Below are 23,174 nucleotides of genomic sequence, written 5' to 3'. Positions count from 1 at the left end.
CCCAGTCCGAGTATGATGCACCCAGTCCGAGTATTATGCACCCAGTCCGAGTATGATGCACCCAGTTCGAGTATAACGCACCCAGTCCGAGTATGGTTCACCCAGTCCGAGTATGATGCACCCAGTCCGAGTATAATGCACCCAGTCCGAGATGATGCACCCAGTCCGAGTATGACGCACCCAGTCCGAGTATGATGCACCCAGTCCGAGTATGATGCACCCAGTCCGAGTATAACGCACCCAGTTCGAGTATGACGCACCCAGTCCGAGTATGACGCACCCAGTCCGAGTATAATGCACCCAGTCCGAGTATGAAGCACCCAGTCCGAGTATAACGCACCCAGTCCGAGTATGACGCACCCAGTCCGAGTATAATGCACCCAGTCCGAGTATGATGCACCCAGTCCGAGTATGATGCACCCAGTCCGAGTATAACGCTGACATTCCTAATTTAGTGAATCCAATTCGAGTAAAATGCAACCAGTCCGATTAATTAGATTCCTAATATTTTAATAAACTGGCGGCAAAAATGTCTTAAGAATAACCTATGTTCTGAATTTTTCCAGGGTTTAAATGAACTTGAGTTAATTATGAAATGGTATTTACAAATACTCATAGACCGGCAAATGTGTTACTAGTCGTGTGCGATAATGCATATTATTTTTCCAAAAAATATATTACATTTAAAAGAGCTAGTCTAATTTACCGAGTTTGAATTCCTGCGAAAAGTGCAACCTCTCTACGCTTATGCCTAGGTTATATGTAACTTGTATTACGTGCTTTATTATATAAATATACATTCATTCATTTATTAATTTCTTTTCAACTAATCCAGTTTGTTTGTTCAGTAAAACTCCTATGCGCTCCACACCAGTTAATGTATCATATAGCTTTACACAACTTAATGTGTGTCTTATATTCACCGAATAGCATTGCAATTAACAAAATAACTGACAATAATAAGACATATGCTATTTCACAGTACAATCCATAAAGGAACACCAACCTACGATTAACTCACTGAGCAAAGTATAAAGTGTACACAAGCAACCACAACGATTACAAATTTAAGATTCGTAAATTCAGTTAGTTAGTAGCTGTACATTGTCACTTATTATGCCTTTGAACGAATAAATTAAACATCTTATGTTGAGTATTAAATTTCATTTAAGTTGACGGTTTGTGCTTTACAAGTATGATGCAATATATTCCTTCTTAATCAGTTATGTTCTCCGTATTTTCATTTCCGTACTTGCTAACGTCTTCAAATAGCCAAGCCAATGAACCCAAATTAGTCCTCTACGCCATCCCGTAAAGGGCCCATAAGGCCCATTTAAAGGGGCCTTTTCACAGATTTTGGCATTTTTTAACTTATTCATTAAATGCTTTATATCGATAAATGTAAACATTGGATCGTAAAAGCTCCAGGAAAAAATCAAGAATAAAATTTAAAAAAGGAAAAGAACATTGCCCGGACCAGGTTTCGAACCAGTGACCCCTGGAGTCCTGCCAGAGTCCTGAAGTAAAAACGCTTTAGCCTACTGAGCTATTCCGCCGAGTACATATACTTAAAGTATTTTATACCTTATATAAGCAATCTTCGTAGTTTCACAAAATTTAACGACAAAAACAGAACTCTCCAAATTATTCAATCGTTTCGCGTTGCAACGCTTTATAATTTTTAGGTTTTAAAATCGTCAAAAGATGCATATAATGGCTATATTAGACCATGGTAAATGTTCAGTATTACTGTTTCCTCACAAATATCATAACTAAAACGAAAATTTGCGAATCTGAAACAACTTTTTTCAATTTTGTCAATTTACCAAAGCGTGAAAAGATCCCTTTAAATCTGCGTCGCTGCAATAGTTGAACCACCACGCGCTTCGATAAAACGCAGCGCAGTTAATCAGAATACAAATCATTATCACGATCTTTAACGGTGAACGCCATGTTGTTCGAAATCGACAGACTATCGTCCGCAGTTCCACTATGATTTGTGACCGACAATCTGTACATATCATTCTCCCCCGCAACTGCAAACTGTTGATATGACGCAAACCTGGTTTCCCCTCCTACTCTTGTTGAATCAACTCGTAGTCTGTAGCCCCCTGAGCCTGTCAGTGCAAAGATGTTCTTATTGCCGAGCCAGAAGTTCTGTTCATCGCCGAACCCGGCCTTGTATTCGGCCCAAGATTTGTAGAAGTCGCTGTCGAACACCCGTCTCTGTATTACCGTCCACCCTCCTCCATCCGTCTCCATGTCACACCTGACCTGTACGTACAAGAGATGCATAAACACGTTAAATGGACTCCGGAATCTCCATGGAATAAAGTTTATTCACTATGCACAATACTGACAATTTAGTTTGAGGCATTTATATCCCGCGTCAGATTCGTTGATATATGCAAGATAAATTTAACATGTTAATTCATGTATACAAACATGCATATGCCCGCGTATAGTCTTAATGTCGGCAGTTCCTTGGTTTTTGCTTTATAAAACAGTCTTCTTTTGCGTTCATGTTTTCATTACCAGTCAGTAAATGGTAGATATTGTCAGGCGTTTAAACAACATTTATTAATTTGTGACTTACCTGTAATGTTAATCCCGGGCTCGGATAGATGGTATAAACCCTGGTATCACGAAACCCCGAAGTGTACCAGTCCTGGCAGTCATCTGGTGTAGCGGAAAAGTTCTGATGTTGCTTTACTCGATATAAAAAAACTACTTTTCCTATTTCCAACTATCACTTGTGAAGGAAGGTCTGGTACTTTTAAGTAAAGACAATAAACTAACGTTGTATGTACGAAATTGGGAGATTCGGTATTTAAAATGACTGCTCTTGTTTTTCAATAAATCGTAGCGATGACGTTTTGTTAATGTTCTGTCTATGTACACACTTTTGCGTGAAACCAACGGTCAACTTTTTTAGAAGAGCATCGTTCGCTTATTCATAATCGGTTATGGGAGGAGTAACAGTGGCGCGATGATTAATGGCACGGGTTGCAGTAAATGTTGCGTTATTCCGTACGTTATATACAATTTATACCATGCCCAGCATACTTTGTACTATTATACTTCCATATTTAATCATTTTGTGTTCGGTAATATGTGTATGTAGATATCTGGCCATAAACTATGAATATGGTGATATGAGAATGCCGCCATCATGATCATTGTAGTTGTTTAGATTGTGAGAATAATTGGTAAAATCCACATTTAGTTTCTTTTATTGAAAGGAGAGCTGTGATGTTCGTGATTTTCTATAACCATGTATAGCATAGCAATATTGAATATGTCAATCTTTCTTAAAACATGTAGATATATGAGCTACTCTAGGTTTCTACAATAAAATTAGCTAATAGCTTAACCAAACGCAGTCCACATATCGTCGAAAGTTCTTAAAAATGAGCAAAGCAGACAGTTAATGATATAAATTGTTGTTAGTTAATTACTTGACATCTTAGCAAATAAATAACAAAATATAGCTTTAAGATAATAAACTATTATGTTCCACTTACCTTTTATAACACATGAGATAGACAATCGTGATACATCGGCTATCTCGGATTCCTCCGTAAGATAGGCCTCGTGGATAACGGTCGCCATATTGCCTTGTATTACTACTTTACTACCCAAAAGGTTGTCAGTCTATTGTTATGAGGCTGTATACATGCGCGTTGAACTAGCGCCAAACTTTTTACCGAAACTTTGATATTAAGAGCACTATTAACGTTCATTTGTGTTGCATTTTGACCTATTATCCAAGTGATTTACTTTTCCAGTATTATTTAATCACCCTATCATCCACTTTTTAAGATGTAAACGGTGTTTACAAAACCAACCAAACCGAAAGTGAAACTGGATGCATCACGTTTCGCGATGTAAACATTAAATATTTGTTCAGTTTGACGAAGCGAATCGATAATAGACGTAGGAATATGTATGCAATACAGACTATCATTGCCGATTGTAGTACTGGCTAAAAAATACCTTTTATGACAGGTCATGTATAGAACGTTAATCAAATAGTGACCATAAATCACTACAAATGTCTGGGTTGTTCATTAACCCATTTATGCCCAGTGGACTCTCCCATCCTTCTAAATTGGATCAATTTATTTCCAAAAGTAGGGGTGTCTGGTATATTTATTTCTATATTTAGAATATTTCTTACAGAAATTTCTTTAAGCAAACAGCGCAGACCCAGATGAGACGCCGCATTATGCGGTGTCTCATCTGGGTCTACGCTGTTTGCAATGTCCTTTTTTTCAGGACGCTAGGCATGAATGGGTTAATATAATTAATGCACGTTTCGGATCTAATTGCCTGTATCTAGTTGTAATTACCATGATATTGATAAAATTACAACGTTTTTTTCATAAATTAACATTACATGTTTTATTTTTATCATTTAGGGAATATATAATTATATCATTATCATCATTAAATATTCTGAAAATGATCTAAATTATCATGATTACTTTAAAGTAGAATTTTTAAATTTTACTCATTATTTTTAATGAATTTGCACATTTGCTTGATTCAAAATAAAATGTATTAATAAGGGTTTCAGTTGTTAGTTTTAACCCATTTTTAGTTCGATTAAATTTAAAGTACTAACTACGTACATGTATGTGAAATGCTCTTGAGTTCGTTTCCTGGGCCTAGAACCAGTACTTGGGTGTCTCTTGGAGATTTCTTAAGAATGCTCCCACACTGGGGATCAAACCAGTGACCTCCAGATCATTAGGTGGACACCACATCCATTACACATCAGCGACCTTTAATTAGTAAATTACTTTAGTATTGCAACATTTTCGACAAGAAGATTTTTAAAGATTTCACAAAATAGGCGCTTTAAAAGCGTTTATTCAATTTTGTGACCCCCCGGGGCAGGGTCAAAGTTGACCCCAGAGGCATTATTTGAACAAATTTGGTAGAGGTTTAATAGATGTCACTACATACCAAATTTGGTAGCCCTAGGCCCAATGGTTATGGACAACAAGATTTTTTAAAGTTTTCACAAAATAGGCCCCATATAAGCGTATGTTCAGTTTTGTGACCCCGGGCAGGGTCAAATTTGACCAAAGGGGCATAATTTGAACAAACTTGGTAGAGAACTATAACATGTCACTACATACCAAATTTGGTAGCCCTATGCCTTATGGTTAAGTACAAGAAGAGTTTTAAAATTTTCACAAAATAGGCACTATATAAGCATATAATTGATTTTGTGGCCACCGGGGCAGGGTCAAATTTGACCCCTGGGGCATAATTTGAACAAACTAAGTAGAGGACTATACAATGTCACTACATACCAAATTGTGTAGCCCTAGGCCTAATGGTTATGGACAAGATTTTTTTTAAGTTATCACAAAATAGGCATTATATAAGCATATGTTCAATTTTGTGACCCCCGGGGCAGGGTCAAATTTGACCCTAGGGATTAAATTTGAACAAATTTGGTAGAGGACTATTAGATGTCACTATATACCAAATTTGATAGCCCTAGGCCGGATTGTTATTGACAAGAAATTTTTTGAAGTTTTCACAAAATAGGCCTTATATAAGCATATGTTCAATTTTGTGACCCTCGGGGCAGGGTCAAACTTGACCCCAGGGGCATAATTTGAACAAACTTGGTAGAGGACTATAAGATGCCACTACATACCAAATTTGGTAGCCCAATGGTTATGGACGAGAAGATTTGTAAAGTTTTCACAAAATATACCCTATATAAGCATATGTTCAATTTTGTGACCCCCGGGGCAGGGTCAAATTTGACCCCAGGGGTATAATTTGAACAAATTTGGTAGAGGACTATTAGATGTCTCTACATACCAAATTTGATAGCCCTAGGCCCAATGGTTATGGACGGGAGATTTTGAAAGTTTTCACAAAATAGGCCTTACATTGTATTTAAGCAAATTTTCAATTTTGTGACCCCCAGGGCAGAGTCAAATTTGACCCCAGGGGCATAATTTGAACAAATTTGAAAGAGGTACACCCCAGGAACATTCCTAAGAAATTTCATCAGAATTGGACCAGTAGTTTAGGAGAAGATGTTTAAAGGAAAAGTTTATGCATGGATGCACGATGGACACAGAACCTTTGGCCAGTGGAGCTAAAAATCAAATTAAACATTTAGTTTTGATTTAAAATCAGTTTTTATATGCAAGTGTCTATTTCACTTATAAATTAAAACAGCATATTATTCATTATTGAAAAGATTATTCCAAGCTTGATGTCATATTTCAACTTCGCATAGTGTAGTTAATTGAACATTGTATTGAACTGTATGGGCAGCTATATTTTTTAATTTATGTATGTTGTATTATACAAAATGCATTATTTCTACCACAAGTAGACCATATAAAGCCTACTGCTACTAAATAGGCACTGGTATGAATTTGACACTGTTTTTGATGCTCATACAAAACTTTAATTATTACTACACTTTAGTATATTAAATATTTTCAAGTTTTTGTTCAACATTTTTTGCAAAAGAAAAGAGTGTCTTAATGCATTTGAAAATATACTTAAAACAAACTAAAAATGCATTTTAACATACCTTTTTCTTGGTAAAGTGTATTTGGGATGATAAAAAATACACTTGAAGAGTATTAATGCTGGAAAAATGCAGAAAAAAATACATTTGTTTCTGTTAGAAGTGTGTCTTGTCTGCATTTTTAAGTGTATTAAATGCACATCAAATGCAGATAAATACAATGCCAATACTGTTACATGTATTGTAATGGACATAAAATGCACTTGTTCGTGTAATTAAATGCTTTAGTGAATTGAAATAACCTTTTATAATGTTTTAACAATTAATAATACCTTTTTATATAAATTTTCTTTTGAAATGTGACACTTAAATGATTTTTGCACTACTAGTAAGAGATATAATTTGTGCTCATAATGCTTTATCATTACACTACATAATATCATTTGTTGTATGAAAATTACCCGTAAAATTCATGTGAAAGCTCAAGAGATCAATAGCAGCGTGCTATACCCTGCTCCTTTTTACATGACTTGATGGTATTTAGTCCCCAATTCTACATGGCTAAGGGAAAATTAATGTGCAGATTTGACAAATAAGTCTTTACTGGGATCCAATAGGCAGACTTTCATATTACTTGTATTTAATTTAAATCATGATCTGAATTGCTCTTTGGCAAATCTTTGTTGGTCACAGTATTCAAATGAATTTTGTTCACTTTGTAGTGATTATATTTCCTATATTTATCAGAAAACATCTTTCTTCAAAAGTTTAACATGATTGGTTGGTTAATTTAGAAACAAGATCAATGCATCATAACATAAAATGAAAAAATGTGTAATAGTAAAAATGGCAGCAAAAAAGCACTAGATTATCTGCCTTAAATCTGAGACGATATGTTGATGTATTGGAATTTCTCATAAATAATGTGCTCCATAGTTGTATAATTGTATAGTCGCATGCATGAGTGGTGTCAATGTCACAATACCAATTAAAGCCTATAATTTACTAAAACAATTTGAAGTTTGATGTGAGTGTTTTTCAAGATCTGTTATATATAGTTATATATACATGTATATATATATTGTTGAAAAGTTAACATGCAATAAGTTTACTGTAATTAAGTGACAAATAGTTTTACTGATTTGGTTGGATGCATATATGCAGATATATCATGGTTTGTGCAGAGGACAGTAGCAAAATCAAGAGCTGTCTCCGTAGGATGACATACGCCCCCGATAAACGCTTTAATAGAAGTTATGAGCATTTTTCAAAACCTAAAAGCCGACCCTAAGTTCAAGGTCAAAGGGGTCGAAATTTGTGTGTGTATGGGAAGGCCTTGTCCATATACACATGCATACCAAATATGAATGTTACATCTGAAGCGACATAGAAGTTATGAGCATTTTTTCGAAACCTAAATGCAAAGTGTGACGGATAGACAGATGGACAATGCGATCACTATATGCCCTCCTTTGGGTGCATAAAAATGTGTTTCACATTGTTTTGGTAAATTAGTAATGTAGTTAAAAGAACAGAATCATCAATTATAAAGTTATTGATTATAAAGTGTTGCTGGCATATTTTATGCATTCATCTAGCTATAAGAAGGTCCCTGTTTTATCCCCACTGGCACCGAGTGAGGGTTCTCAAAATCTTTAAACAATATGAATAACTACATATAGGGTCGAGAGCCTTGTTGATATGGGGGCTAAACACCTGAAATCAAAGCGACCCAGGTTAAAGACCGAGGCCAAATAAATAAACCAGGGCAGAGGCCGCATGAGCCTGCTATACTCTGAACAAGTATTGTTTCTTCTCAGAAAACTGGCTTAAGTGTCTTACTAAGCTTTAGACTTTGAGTTTCAGTGCATTTATCAATCTTAAATAAATTGGTCAAATTATAGCTAAAGAAACTTCAGCGTACAGTTTATATAGTATTGACAGACCTGTAAAGTCGCGCCAGTCAAAAATCATAAAAAGCGACATTTAAAGTTATGGTAGCCAGAACTAGTCAAATTAAATAATAATTTGTAAAAAATAAACATTCTGCACAAATTCAATTATTTACTTTACCTGTGTGCATGAATCATTTCAGTCTTGATGGTTAGTGAACTATGTCAAAAGCACCATATCCATGAAACACTTGTTTTTTGAATAGTGCAATGTTCCACAGAAATGATGCTGATGATTATTCTAAACGATGATGAATTATTAGATATATTTCTAAATTCCATTTCCACCAACAATTCGGTTATTCAACTACCAGTTCACATGCTTCATACACAGTTGAAAATAACACTATTTCACTCAACGACCGTGACACATGTACTCAATTTTTCTACTTTTCGCAATTAAAATTGTCTTCTACTGTTATTGTTGTTGTTGTACTTTTGAAAGTAGTTCGAAACATGGCGACCATTAGGTTACAATACACTAAATGATCGCTTCATGTAGGGCTGTACTCTCTAAAAAAATATCATTGTTGACAGGAAGGCATGTTTTACACTTTTTACCATTATTCAGGTGTTATCTTGCGGAGATAATGGTAGGGCATGAATAGGTGTTCACTACTGAATCCCTAAAATATGATACACTTGAAGACTATAGTAAACCATTGCACTAGAAAAGGTTACATTCCACTAAGAAACGGCCGAAAAAAAAGTTGCAAAAACAGTCGATTTTGATTTGTGTCAAGTTCTTTCTTGCATTGTACATGACATATCTTTTTTATTGCATTAATCGATTCCGCTTAGAATGGCCTTTAAGAAAAGGTATGGTTATGGGGGTCTCTATGTGCAAAATGTTGCATTTATTTTCGCTCAAAGTTGTCGCTTTTACATTGAATTATATAGGGAAACTATTTTGTGTATTATGACCTAAACGCAAAACCAGGCCTAGTCACAAAGAAGCTGTATTTACAGAAAATCATCATTTTTTTAGTGAGATATGATGCGTTTTGGCAAATTTCACGGAATAAATGCGTTTGTTTCACGAATTTAAGGAGCATCGTGAGTTTTTAAGAAAAAAATACGTTTTCAGAGGAAAATAAGAAAAAAAATGTACAAAAACTCGTCTTGAGCATCTCAAATCGCAACAATTTGTGCTGAAAGAGCTTATGAACACGTTTTAATAGTTGTTTACTTCTTTTTCCACATAGCTTGTAACAATATTCCAGTATTTTGACCGATTGTAATTATTTAGGGTAATCGTTTTACGCCTGAACGCCCGTTATAAATCAAAGCTCCGAACGCGAAAGCCACATGGCTTATCAGGCGTTATAATAAAATGAATTTTCAAGCATTTCTACGTGAAAGATCGGTCTGAAAATTGGCATGCACATAGAAAATAGGTTTATAAGTATCGAGAAGTGCTTATTTTTCGCGATGTTAACAGTAAACGTTGTCTTATAGGTTACAATACACTAAATGATCGCTTCATGTAGGGCTGTACTCTCTAAAAAAATATCATAGTTGACAGGAAGGCATGTTTTACACTTTTTACCATTATTCAGGTGTTATCTTGCGGAGATAATGGTAGGGCATGAATAGGTGTTCACTACTGAATCCCTAAAATATGATACACTTGAAGACTATAGTAAACCATTGCACTAGAAAAGGTTACATTCCACTAAGAAACGGCCGAAAAAAAAGTTGCAAAAACAGTCGATTTTGATTTGTGTCAAGTTCTTTCTTGCATTGTACATGACATATCTTTTTTATTGCATTAATCGATTCCGCTTAGAATGGCCTTTAAGAAAAGGTATGGTTATGGGGGTCTCTATGTGCAAAATGTTGCATTTATTTTCGCTCAAAGTTGTCGCTTTTACATTGAATTATATAGGGAAACTATTTTGTGTATTATGACCTAAACGCAAAACCAGGCCTAGTCACAAAGAAGCTGTATTTACAGAAAATCATCATTTTTTTAGTGAGATATGATGCGTTTTGGCAAATTTCACGGAATAAATGCGTTTGTTTCACGAATTTAAGGAGCATCGTGAGTTTTTAAGAAAAAAATACGTTTTCAGAGGAAAATAAGAAAAAAAATGTACAAAAACTCGTCTTGAGCATCTCAAATCGCAACAATTTGTGCTGAAAGAGCTTATGAACACGTTTTAATAGTTGTTTACTTCTTTTTCCACATAGCTTGTAACAATATTCCAGTATTTTGACCGATTGTAATTATTTAGGGTAATCGTTTTACGCCTGAACGCCCGTTATAAATCAAAGCTCCGAACGCGAAAGCCACATGGCTTATCAGGCGTTATAATAAAATGAATTTTCAAGCATTTCTACGTGAAAGATCGGTCTGAAAATTGGCATGCACATAGAAAATAGGTTTATAAGTATCGAGAAGTGCTTATTTTTCGCGATGTTAACAGTAAACGTTGTCTTATAGGTTACAATACACTAAATGATCGCTTCATGTAGGGCTGTACTCTCTAAAAAAATATCATAGTTGACAGGAAGGCATGTTTTACACTTTTTACCATTATTCAGGTGTTATCTTGCGGAGATAATGGTAGGGCATGAATAGGTGTTCACTACTGAATCCCTAAAATATGATACACTTGAAGACTATAGTAAACCATTGCACTAGAAAAGGTTACATTCCACTAAGAAACGGCCGAAAAAAAAGTTGCAAAAACAGTCGATTTTGATTTGTGTCAAGTTCTTTCTTGCATTGTACATGACATATCTTTTTTATTGCATTAATCGATTCCGCTTAGAATGGCCTTTAAGAAAAGGTATGGTTATGGGGGTCTCTATGTGCAAAATGTTGCATTTATTTTCGCTCAAAGTTGTCGCTTTTACATTGAATTATATAGGGAAACTATTTTGTGTATTATGACCTAAACGCAAAACCAGGCCTAGTCACAAAGAAGCTGTATTTACAGAAAATCATCATTTTTTAGTGAGATATGATGCGTTTTGGCAAATTTCACGGAATAAATGCGTTTGTTTCACGAATTTAAGGAGCATCGTGAGTTTTTAAGAAAAAAATACGTTTTCAGAGGAAAATAAGAAAAAAAATGTACAAAAACTCGTCTTGAGCATCTCAAAATCGCAACAATTTGTGCTGAAAGAGCTTATGAACACGTTTTAATAGTTGTTTACTTCTTTTTCCACATAGCTTGTAACAATATTCCAGTATTTTGACCGATTGTAATTATTTAGGGTAATCGTTTTACGCCTGAACGCCCGTTATAAATCAAAGCTCCGAACGCGAAAGCCACATGGCTTATCAGGCGTTATAATAAAATGAATTTTCAAGCATTTCTACGTGAAAGATCGGTCTGAAAATTGGCATGCACATAGAAAATAGGTTTATAAGTATCGAGAAGTGCTTATTTTTCGCGATGTTAACAGTAAACGTTGTCTTATAGGTTACAATACACTAAATGATCGCTTCATGTAGGGCTGTACTCTCTAAAAAAATATCATAGTTGACAGGAAGGCATGTTTTACACTTTTTACCATTATTCAGGTGTTACCTTGCGGAGATAATGGTAGGGCATGAATAGGTGTTCACTACTGAATCCCTAAAATATGATACACTTGAAGACTATAGTAAACCATTGCACAAGAAAAGGTTACATTCCACTAAGAAACGGCCGAAAAAAAAGTTGCAAAAACAGTCGATTTTGATTTGTGTCAAGTTCTTTCTTGCATTGTACATGACATATCTTTTTTATTGCATAAATCGATTCCGCTTAGAATGGCCTTTAAGAAAAGGTATGGTTATGGGGGTCTCTATGTGCAAAATGTTGCATTTATTTTCGCTCAAAGTTGTCGCTTTAACATTGAATTATATAGGGAAACTATTTGGTGTATTATGACCATTAACCCAGAGATTGACATTCGGTACCCCTCGCAGATTATCTTAATCGGTCTTCCATGATGGAATTAAGTGGTGCAACCACTATTGTACTCCTATAAATATGAGGTCGATTTACATCGACCTCATATCGTTTAACGTTATTTTGCAATAGCATCGTTCCGACATGAATTCATGTCGGAAGCTTTAACGGCATCAAATTCATATAACAGCACAGAATAATCATGCAATAAATTATTAAACATAAAATATAAACATTATTTTACTAATTGCATTAGAAAAATGTTTATACAAACTTACAAGTAATGATAGTCCAGACCTTAAAACACTACCACTGTTCAAATTCCATATTGTTGCCATATAGCACTGTGTAAATTGAAAGTTGCATAATGTTACCTCATTGGTCGGTTATAAATACATTGTTTCTCTATATATAGTATTCGATTTAGACGAAAATAATAATTTACGTGGAATGTCATATTAGTTTTCCATTAAAACTTTGATCTTGCCGTGTGTGTTTATGGACGTTATTAATTATGTTATACTTATTTTTGTATTTCATTAAGAATTAGAACGTGTAGCCCTTTTTGTTAACTGTTTTTAGCAAACGATTCGCGGCTAAATAAGACACGGAAAATGGTTAAAGCGACACTTTCATTTAAAGGTTTAATGTGAACAATATTAAATGAAGCCTTTTTTGGTATTAATATATTTTATTGACATGTTAAATTCGATACTTGAAAAGGTGTTTAGTCTTTAAAAAGATGTCGCTGATATTGTTAATTTCAATAACTGTTAATATGCTTAATGTTGTATAAGAAATTGAATAGTTTCACTGAGTTGTATTCCCGCCTAAAATCCGATATCGTAAAACGCGCAACGGTTAAGAATAAGGTCTGAATAAGTTTAGGTATTCAAATCCGAATATCTGCAGCTGTGCCAGCTGGGAAGCCCCGTTTTAGCTTTAACAACCGCAAGCGAAACAACATACTTTTTTAAGTCTTGCACTAAGACTCCATGATCACAAGTATAGGTCCCTGCTGTGGCGTATGACACCATAGTGCTATTTAGTATTGGTCGGCACAGTATCTGATCATAAAGAGATAATTGGTTTGTGCTGAACACAGGGGCAATAAAACCACAGATCTATCGATAAACAAGATTATTGAGATATCTTTTATTGAACACCGCGATAAAAATGCTCAAACCACGGACTCTAGATTACACGGATAAGAAACATGGCAACATTCTCAGAATCATCACTGCTATATGTGTAATCACCTTACAATTCGTCTAAAAATAATTTATATATTTGAGTTGAAGACGATGTACTGTTGTATAAGTCTGAATAAACTATCTGTCTGCCTGTCTAAATCTAAGCCGTCATCGTCCCAGTGAAAAAAAAATATGATTTTGAATAGTTGGACATGATGTCCTGATGTCAAAATACGAAATGCGTAACACCGACCGTGATATTCAAGAATCTTTAATAAATTGATAATTTAAGGTAAATAACATTTCATATAATTATACATAAGTCCCTCGTTGATAATTAACAGCAAACGATGAATGTTTTTGAGACCCATTTTATTTCAAGTATGCATGCAAAGCCGAATAAAATCGAGAGGATCCGCTATATACGCTGTTTCATCATAAAGTTATCACCCTTTCTGTGTTATAAACAAGAGCTGAAATCGTTAATTTGTTAAGATTTATTTATAATAAGCTTTATTGATATGTTTCGTGAACAAAATACCACAATATATTCCATCAAAAATATAATAATCATGGCAAAGGAAATTCAATGGCCGGTTTCTAAACAAAAGCATAATCGCCAAGATCGTAGCATCAGTTCAGTGCGTTAGGAACGCGCGCTACTTTCTTCCGCCTTCATTCCTTAATTACTTTCGTTTTTTTAAACAATTTTTTTCTATCGTATACAGAATTCTATTCTCCTAAGCAAGATGTAATTTTTAAAACTGAACTCCAAATATAAACGCTACAAATTGGTATTAAGTACGAACATGTCAACCGTAAATCTAGATTCTAAAACTCCAATACGGTATGATATTTGCAAAAGTTAAAGTTATAACTCGCCGGGCTGTCGAAATCAGAAGAAACACTTAATATATGTTTATATATCTGTTTACTATGGAACGTAAGCTTTCTAATGATATATAATTTGTCAAAATCGGCCTAGAAATGAAACTATAATTCAACAAAGACGTGAGTGGGTACATCAAAATGTATAACCTCGGCGCTTCGCTTTACGCTAATTGTACAAAATCGATAGCCACAACACGGTAAAACGCGCGGTGGTAAAACATAAAACATAAAATGTGTATTTCTTGTGTTTATCTCGCTATAAATCCATTAATAGCAACGGGAGTATACTAAAACGTATATTTTTTTAAAGAGGAATTAATAAGCAACAAGATAACGTATAAACCAATAAAATCGAATGAATAGTTTTTGCATAAGATTGAATTTACTACAGTAAGGGTCAAATACTCGAATCATCTCCTATCAATATACACTCCGTGATACAACTGGTAGTTTTAACACACACATATAGGTTTCATTTAATTAAAAAGTACAGAAAGCTAAAAAGTGATGTGGTTTGTTGTACAACAACAATTGGTTATGTGTAACCTATTCAAAAAATAATTTCGTTCAAGATAATTCAATGTAATTCTATAAACGACAAACACACTTCGTGTGTTGTGTATGTTTATTTTTAAAAATGTACATAAGTGGTTTAAAAGCACAATTTTTACACATTTAAGAGGTAATCGCTCACATTTATGTCTAATTAATGATAATTTTATGCATTAGCAAAGATTTAACGAGAAAAACTGAAGTTTAAGTTGAACTCAATTTGCTATAGGAAAACGACGGTAGCCGTTTAGACGTAAGCGGGGTAGCTTACGTCTAATTATTTGGACTACCACTATTGCTATCATAGGTTCAGCTGCACCTGTTTTCTTCTGAATTAAATACGGCAGAAGTTGATATATAATACTCTTGCCGAAGCCGGTTGGTAATATCGCCACGGTATCAATCCCATTCCATAATTCCTGTAGAGTTTGTACTTGCTCTGGCTTCAGAGCATAGAAAATCCCCATTTTCATCTTTGCAAAATGTAAACAACGCGCAAAGTCGGCCATGTTTGTTTTTACTATGTAATTTTGATTCGCGTAGGCCCGCGTAGGTAGACCGCAATACCGCTTCCGAAATGTGTATTCATACTATCTCCTTCGAGGTACTTATCCGATGTTTGACGGAAAGGGCCGAGAATGTGCGATTGAGAGATTGATTTATGAAATAAATCGTCTGCTGATCCAGAGTGATGAGATAGAGAGTAATTCCAGCCGGTTGCATTGCACTCTATCACTGACGAGCCGTTTAGTGTGTAGCCTGGGTTACACTTCATAGTTGCCTGCTTCTGGTAAGTAGTGCCATTGTGGGCGGTGGCCACACCATGTTATGGAACAGCACTTCCACAGTCTTAATTAAAATTATATTGCAAGGATTATGTTAAACAAAACAAAAAATGAATGGCTTATAAACTAAAGTAGATTCAAATTGATACACTTCTAAGTTGTTTTGGGGAAATAATTATTTAGTTTGTGAAGATACACATATTGGCCTTTGGGACCGAAATGAATGTAATAAATTCAAAATAAATCGTAATAAAGGGATGTAAACTATCGGTTGACAACTAGAAATAAATTCCTTAAATGTTTGCTATGGCACAAAGATTTTTAGAGAAAACTCAAATGTCTTCTGGATAATTTTTTAAAAATGAAAATGTGGAGCATCATGAACAACATTTTAGTTTATACCCTGGTTGATAGCACACTTACAGGTCTCTATAGTTTACAATATTCCTGAGCTCTGCTCTGAAAATGTGTCGAAAAACGACACAAGTGTAGAGAAGTAGTAAGTTACTGGAATAAGTATGTACTGGTACAACCAACCAATCCAGGAATAATCAAACTAAAGAAACAAGCACAACGTTTCAGAAATTAGAATGTGTACCATGACTAAAGAATAGCTTGTAATTTCTTACCATATGGGTAACACGTGGCTGATGCAGACCAGACAGAGTCAGCGTTGCATTTGACGATGTTCTCTCCCCACAATTCGTAACCGTGATTGCAGGATATTTTAACAACAGTTCCATACTTTGTTACTGTGGTGTTTACTGTACCATGGTCTTGTGTAAGGTTACCACAATCTGAAGAAGAAACTTGTTTCAATAATGTATCGTGATTGATGGAGTCTGAGCTGGTTCTTATGGGTCAGAATCTACAAAAACACATCTAAAATGTAATGCCTATTTCCTGTAGCGACATATGTACATGAATTAATCTTTGTTGGCTATACTAAATATATCAATAGCAAAATGCAAATAATGATGTTATAAATCCATACCGTACTGTAGAAGAAATCGGCACCTTTGACAAAATGTACATGCACGTATTTACTGGCCACATGAGGATAGGTCTTTCAATAAAAATGTAAAATCCAATTATGGTGATGATGATGATTATGATGATGATGATGATGATGATGATGATGATGATGGTGATGATGATACTGGTTATGCGTTAAGAAATATGAACAGAAACCCAAATTTCTATTGTTCTTGAAATACATATATAAAATATTTAGATTACCTCTGCTTATTAGGTTTGATTTTTCAGAGAAACACATAGAAGCAAACCAAGGGAAAACCACAAAAACTGTTTGATTTGAATCTTTTTACCTTTCATCCAATACACATTATCAGTCAGTACATGTAATTGGCAATTTTTCCTTTAATCGCTAAATAATTCATTCTTGACCTATTGTACTTTGTAAAGATAGCCTCTTTTGCAAAACAGACAACTAGTAACTGGCTATAATTTTTCCCTATACAAATAAACTTAAGTTTAAATATATATGTATATATACGTTCAGGATTAGAAATATTTTTCATTATAAACCATTTGTCATTAAAATAAGCATAAAATTAATTATTCATGTTCTATAACGTTATATTATTAATCTTAACTCTACCTCGTCAATATATATTTATGTTCTCACGTGTCTCCGGTGATCAAATTTGAACCCATATTCTTATAGTTTTTATCTTGTTATCTTAAAACATGGATAGATTTTATATCACATTTCCTATAACATTTTATTATACTTTTGGACTAAATTTATGTCACGGATTTAACGTGTTGGCTCAGCAGTGTAGACTTGAATAGTTAAAATCTGTCGACGGATACTATGGTTACCGATTAAAGTCATGTTAAGCGATTCATTGTGTATTTTTTGTACGTAGAGCGTCCTCTCTAAATGCAATACATGCCTCAGATTATAAAACAATACCACATCTCTATTTTCTTCGGTAAGACTATAAGTTTGTGATCATAATTATTCATCTAAATTATATTTACGTGATATTGCATATGTTTTTGTTAATTAATTGTAATATTATCACGTTGATATAATCCGATCTATTCACACTGTTAGCTTAAATCATTTATTATTCTTAGCCAGGTTGCTAATTCCAAAAGTTTATATTTTCTTTGCAACAACTATTATAACCCTAAATTTGATTTACTTGAAAACGATAGTCGCCATTGCTCTTGAACCCGGCTTAGCAGTGAATTACACTGACAGAGCCAGGCACAGAATCATCCAATCAACAACAACAAGGACGCTTTGACAAATGTAAATAAATGAACAATACTTACCAATAATGATTGTATTTAAATTAGGTTTTAGGGGTAAGTGGTTGCATTTGCATGCATTATGTGACATGCCTCGTTGTTTTAAAGGAATAGGACGCGAGCTATCGATATAGCGGAGAAACCTAAACAATATAGTTTGACAGTCTGTTCTAGATTTGGCTGGACAGATTTCTTTGAACTATTTTTCTTAAAGGTTGTCCCATTGCCCGTTAGAGTACCAAGGGATGCTTTGGATTCAAGCTATTTTTTTTAATTATTGCGGCCCGCAAAGACAGTCTATCATAAATGTTAGTTAATGACCTTGTTATGATCCCAATATCAGAGGGTGGGGATTGTTTTTCATGGCTCTTTGTAATTGTTCTCTTATTAAACATGATTTTATATATTTATTTGAATATATTGGGCTTCTGAGCCTATCCAGGGAACGTTACTTCCACCTGTGATGAAATAATTATCAACCTTATGTAGCTATCTCAAATAAATCCTTTTTAATCAATAAGTCATGCATATACAATAGTTTATTTAATGGGGAAGAATGTATTTGTGGGTGATACTTGTTCCATAAATTATGTTGTTCTTGGATTCCCGATATATTCTTTGCAGTGTCGGCAAATGACTACGGTCATATTTTTGAAGTATATGACGTTTCGTTATCAGTACAATAATAACCCCACTTACCTATGCAGCACTTGTCAGTCCTCGTTTTAAGCTCTTCAATCCCTCTCGAAATGCCATCCAGGGTGTTCAATCCACCATCCAGTCTTACGATGTTCGCATCTGCTTGGTTTATCCTCACACTCAGTTTGTTTTGTTCGGTGATCAACGACTTGGACAGAGTTTTCATTTGGACGGAAATTTGCGTTTCCAGATCTTTGTAACCTGCCAAATTCTCCGTTATGGATTGTTCAGACCTGTTTTGAATAGCGTTGACTCTGTCGTCGCATTTCGTCATTGCGTTCAACTGGAGAAGTTCAGCTGTTAAGTTATTGATAATTTCGTTTCTTTCCTTTTTCTTGACCAATTCGTTGACTTCGAGCTTACTCACTTCACCATCCAGTCTAATGATGTTTACATCTGCCTGGTCAATCCTCGTACTCAGTTGTTTTTTTTCAAAGATCAACGACATGGAAAGATTTTTCAATTGAACGGACACGTGCGTCTCCAGATTCAATCTGCTTCATTCAATGCTGCGGTTTCGTCCTTTGTAGCGCGTTGACTTTGTCGTCGCATCTCATTTCAACACCCGCGTTCAACTGGAAAATTTCAGCTTTTAAGTTATTGATCAATTCGTTTCTTTCCTTGTTCTCGACCAATTTGTTGACTTCGAGCTTGTTCACTTCACCATCCAGTCTAACGATCTTCTCATCTGTCTGGTCAATCCTCGTACTCAGTTTGTTTTGTTCGGAGATAACGGACTGGGAAAGGTTATGTATTTGATCGAACAGAGAGACTTTGACATTCACGTGCGTTTTTAGTTCATTGTAACCTTTCATCATAGCCGCTGCGGTTTCTTCAAACTTTTTTTGGATTGCGTTAAATCTGTCGTCACATTTTATTTCAATGTCGGTTTTAGCTGTTCTTTTAGGAGATGAGTTTTTTTACCTCATTAATCTCATTAACTGTACTGAATAATCGATTCAGTCGGCTTTCATGTTCATTCAATTTATTTTTGAGATCTGTAATCTCCGTTTGATTAACACCTGCCATTTCTTGACCTATCGATAAAAGTAAAGAAAGAAAACTTTACTTGAGTTTATTCAATTCTCTAGCTGCATTCTGATTATGTGAAAACTATTGCTTTAATATATTATTCTTTTATGAAATTCATTACTTTAAGTTACACTATCAGCTTTATTTGGGTCATTATCAAACTCGGCTTTGATGCCATACTTTTCATGTGATCAAACCCTGATGATTAGCGACATATACAACTTTATTTGTATAATTTTATTTATTTATTCATATTATGACCAAACTGTAAATACATGTTTTTATATGTGTAATTAATAATGTGTATATTATACTACCCCATTAACTAGTTTTTTTTATTGTAATGAGATTAGCTATTCTGGCATGATTATTACTTTCTTTTATATCCACCCACGTCGCTATCTGCCTTATAAACCGAATTTCAGCATTACATGTATTTCTTTAACCATAACATATTATGTTTCAGCGTATTTTACACATCGGAATCTTCTTTAGTTAATCTTTTAGTCGTTATAATTGCAAGATTGGCTAAGGAACACATCCGGGGAACGATTTTTTAAATATTGAACGTAAATATTTAATAACCGGAGACGCTTTTCATTAAAATACTTTGATATATGATTACAATATTTTCTTCAAATTCATTCCGATTTTTTCCTCACTCTGCCACTAGTCGTACTCACCATAGTTAATGAACCGTCCGCCAATAATGGACCCATCGCTAGCGTTCTCTGATCGACCACCATCTGCTCGATAGTCGTTTTCAGTTCTGATCTGAAACCGGATGTCGCTGGACGTCAATTTTTTGTCCAGCTGTGCCACGTCATGCGCCTGTCCGGTCACGTGACGGGACGTCATCAGGACGATGACGAAGAAGACAACAATGGTCATATGTCGCGACATGGCGCCTTTTTTATTTCGTTTTTTTTTTATTCCTGATATATATATTTCTGAGTTATGTACACACTGTTATCCGTAAAGTACAGTTATGTTGATTTTGATATCAACACTCCTAACCCACACGATTCAAATGATGATTTAAATCAAGCTCACACTGGATGTACAGTAATGACTTTCTATTTAATGATTCCAAAAACAAGTGTTATTACGCAGCTTCAGTCCGGATTTCTCTAATTCAAACTGAAGTGTTGCACTTCATAAGCATGCATTGGGCATATATAATGCTTCAACCTCTTGGAATAATTGTGGAGAACAAAATAATAAGATACGAATGTTGCATTAAAACGCCAGCAATGAATTGGACAGAAAAACCGAACAAAAGTTATTTGTTTTCACTGATATATAAAAAAATCGGATTGTGAGATCGGCTTATCTTTTAAAAATTATTATTTTGTTTCAATTGTCTACTTAAATAAGTAATGCAAATGCATAAATAAATCTTCAAAATTTCAATTTAACATTTCTAAAGTTACGTTTAGTTCTATACAAGATAATTCATGGAGTATAAAAAATGCAAAAGAACTATCGCACGCTTAACATTTAATTTAGTACATAGTATTACTTTAAGCCAAATTGATCGACAATTCATCATAGAATACCAAAACCAAGTTAAATGGGCTTTTCCACAGATTTTGGCATGTATTGAAGCTCGTCATTACATTGTATATGCTTTATATTGATACATTAAAACATTGGACCTAAAAATCTCCAGTAAAACAACACGGAAAACAAAGTAACCCGAAATATGGCTCGAACTTTGACCCCTGGAGTCCTGGAGTAACAAATCTCCCTCTTAGACCACTCGACCATCCGTACTTATGTTATACGCGGATGTATTTTTTACTTATATAAGCAATCTTCGGAGTTTTCCAAAATATAACGACAACAACAGAACTTTCCAAATTATTCAATCGTTTCGTGTTGCAACGCTTTAAACTTTTCAGGTTTTCAAATCTTCAAAAGATGCATATGATGGATATTTTAGAGCTTGGTAAATGTTCACGGGTGGTATTCCAGAAACATCTCAAGTCATTTCTTAAATTAAGTCACTTAAGTTCAAAATAGTTTAGTACTTCTTTACTTGATAAGGAATCACATGTTTCTTTTGGTATTCCTAAAATAACATTCACATAATTATATTATTTTGATGTAATTCTTGACGCCAAACTATTGCGATAGAACAAATATTCCAGTCGTGTTATTTTAATCAATATAAACTAATAATTGTAAAAAATACGGTATGTTAGAACTTTTCATTTTTCGTCATCTGGTTGACGGTCCCTTTAAAGTCAGCTCAATAATCGGTAAACGTTTATGTTTCTGGTATAATCATATCTAATGTTTGACAAACGCTATTAATCGAAAATAGTCAATACAAATAGTCAATTCACGACTATTATGGTCTTTATTATTTTCAGAAATACTAGTATATTATGTGTGTGTCTACAAATTAAAAACCAGATATTACAAACCTCGAGTAGGATAATATATTTATCACAATTCATGATCAAAGGATTTTCATTTGAAAACAATTTTAAACAAAGCTCTTTTCTTAGCGGTTTTTAAGTTCGTTAAATTCACAAACATAGAAAACCCCACTGAGATCTCCATGACATACTAGTAGCCTTCCAGACACCTTCACATTGTATATGGACCGAAGCGTACGGCTGAGGTAAAACAAACAGTTTGGAGCAGCCTGGTCGGTTTATGATTATGGCAGTAACTTATTCGGTTATTACTTTTCTCCTTTCGTCTATGTTTAGCACGTGCGCCCAATAAAAAAAATAAAGTCCGTTGCTTATACACGTGATTGCCTCTATGGCATTGTATTGACTTCTTATAGACAACAAGTACACATGTATGTAAGGTACTATATTCCCAAATGGAGGGCATTCAATAACCATTCACGTGATCACCCTCAAAGTTTATATCGAGAAACTATTTCCAGCGTTTTATTATTTATTAAAATACGAATGTGAAAACAGGTTTACATATGTTTCTAATACTTTTTTCCGCCTTACTTATTCAGAAAAATACACTAACGACATGTTTCGCTCATTTACACGTGCTCTTGTCGATTAATAAAACAACTTTGTATACCAAACACGTGATAGCAAATTGCTTAATTTTTGTACTAGCACCTGTTGACTAAAATATGATTGCTTGGCGTAGACGTTCCATTTTTCAGGCTTGTGTATTGTTCATTGTCTACACACATCTTCCACGTGTGATTTGTAAAAGGTTATGTCCAGAAAATTGAATACACATTTACAAAAAATAACACATTTAAATACAATTTTGTGTTTTATAAGGCGGTTGCCAAATCAAAATCTTCCAGTTTGTTCAAATTCATAAATGAAGATTATTTTTTATATTATTATAAAGCAAGGTTCTGTTGTTTATGC

The 23,174-nt window shown here is 34.4% G+C and overlaps 1 protein-coding gene across 1 annotated transcript; it reads right to left on the bottom strand.

Annotated features, from left to right (window-relative positions):
- Positions 1–1,905: 1,905 nt before the first annotated feature.
- Positions 1,906–19,051, bottom strand: LOC127869891 (ryncolin-1-like). The gene is made up of 4 exons (XM_052412550.1): positions 18,778–19,051; positions 16,425–16,592; positions 2,597–2,679; positions 1,906–2,274 (listed from the first exon to the last, which is right to left on the bottom strand). The coding sequence occupies exons 1-4, from the start codon at positions 19,049–19,051 to the stop codon at positions 1,906–1,908; spliced, it is 894 nt and encodes a 297-aa protein (XP_052268510.1).
- Between the last annotated feature and the right edge of the window lie 4,123 nt (positions 19,052–23,174).

This window comes from Dreissena polymorpha, chromosome 2 (assembly GCF_020536995.1).
Source record: "Dreissena polymorpha isolate Duluth1 chromosome 2, UMN_Dpol_1.0, whole genome shotgun sequence".
Taxonomy (NCBI): Eukaryota; Metazoa; Mollusca; class Bivalvia; order Myida; family Dreissenidae; genus Dreissena; species Dreissena polymorpha.
The sequence above is the reverse complement of the archived record's forward strand: the minus strand, read 5'-3'. Positions and strand labels throughout refer to the sequence as shown.

Excerpts from the sequence above, each read along its gene's own strand:
- LOC127869891 (XM_052412550.1), bottom strand. The coding sequence starts at position 19,051 with ATGACGAAATGCGACGACAGAGTCAACGCTATTCAAAACAGGTCTGAA. Across the intron at positions 2,680-16,424 it reads AGCCACGTGTTACCCATATG|ATGACTGCCAGGACTGGTAC; the intron begins GTAAGAAATTAC and ends CCGCTACACCAG. Across the intron at positions 2,275-2,596 it reads GCCCGGGATTAACATTACAG|GTCAGGTGTGACATGGAGAC; the intron begins GTAAGTCACAAA and ends TTGTACGTACAG.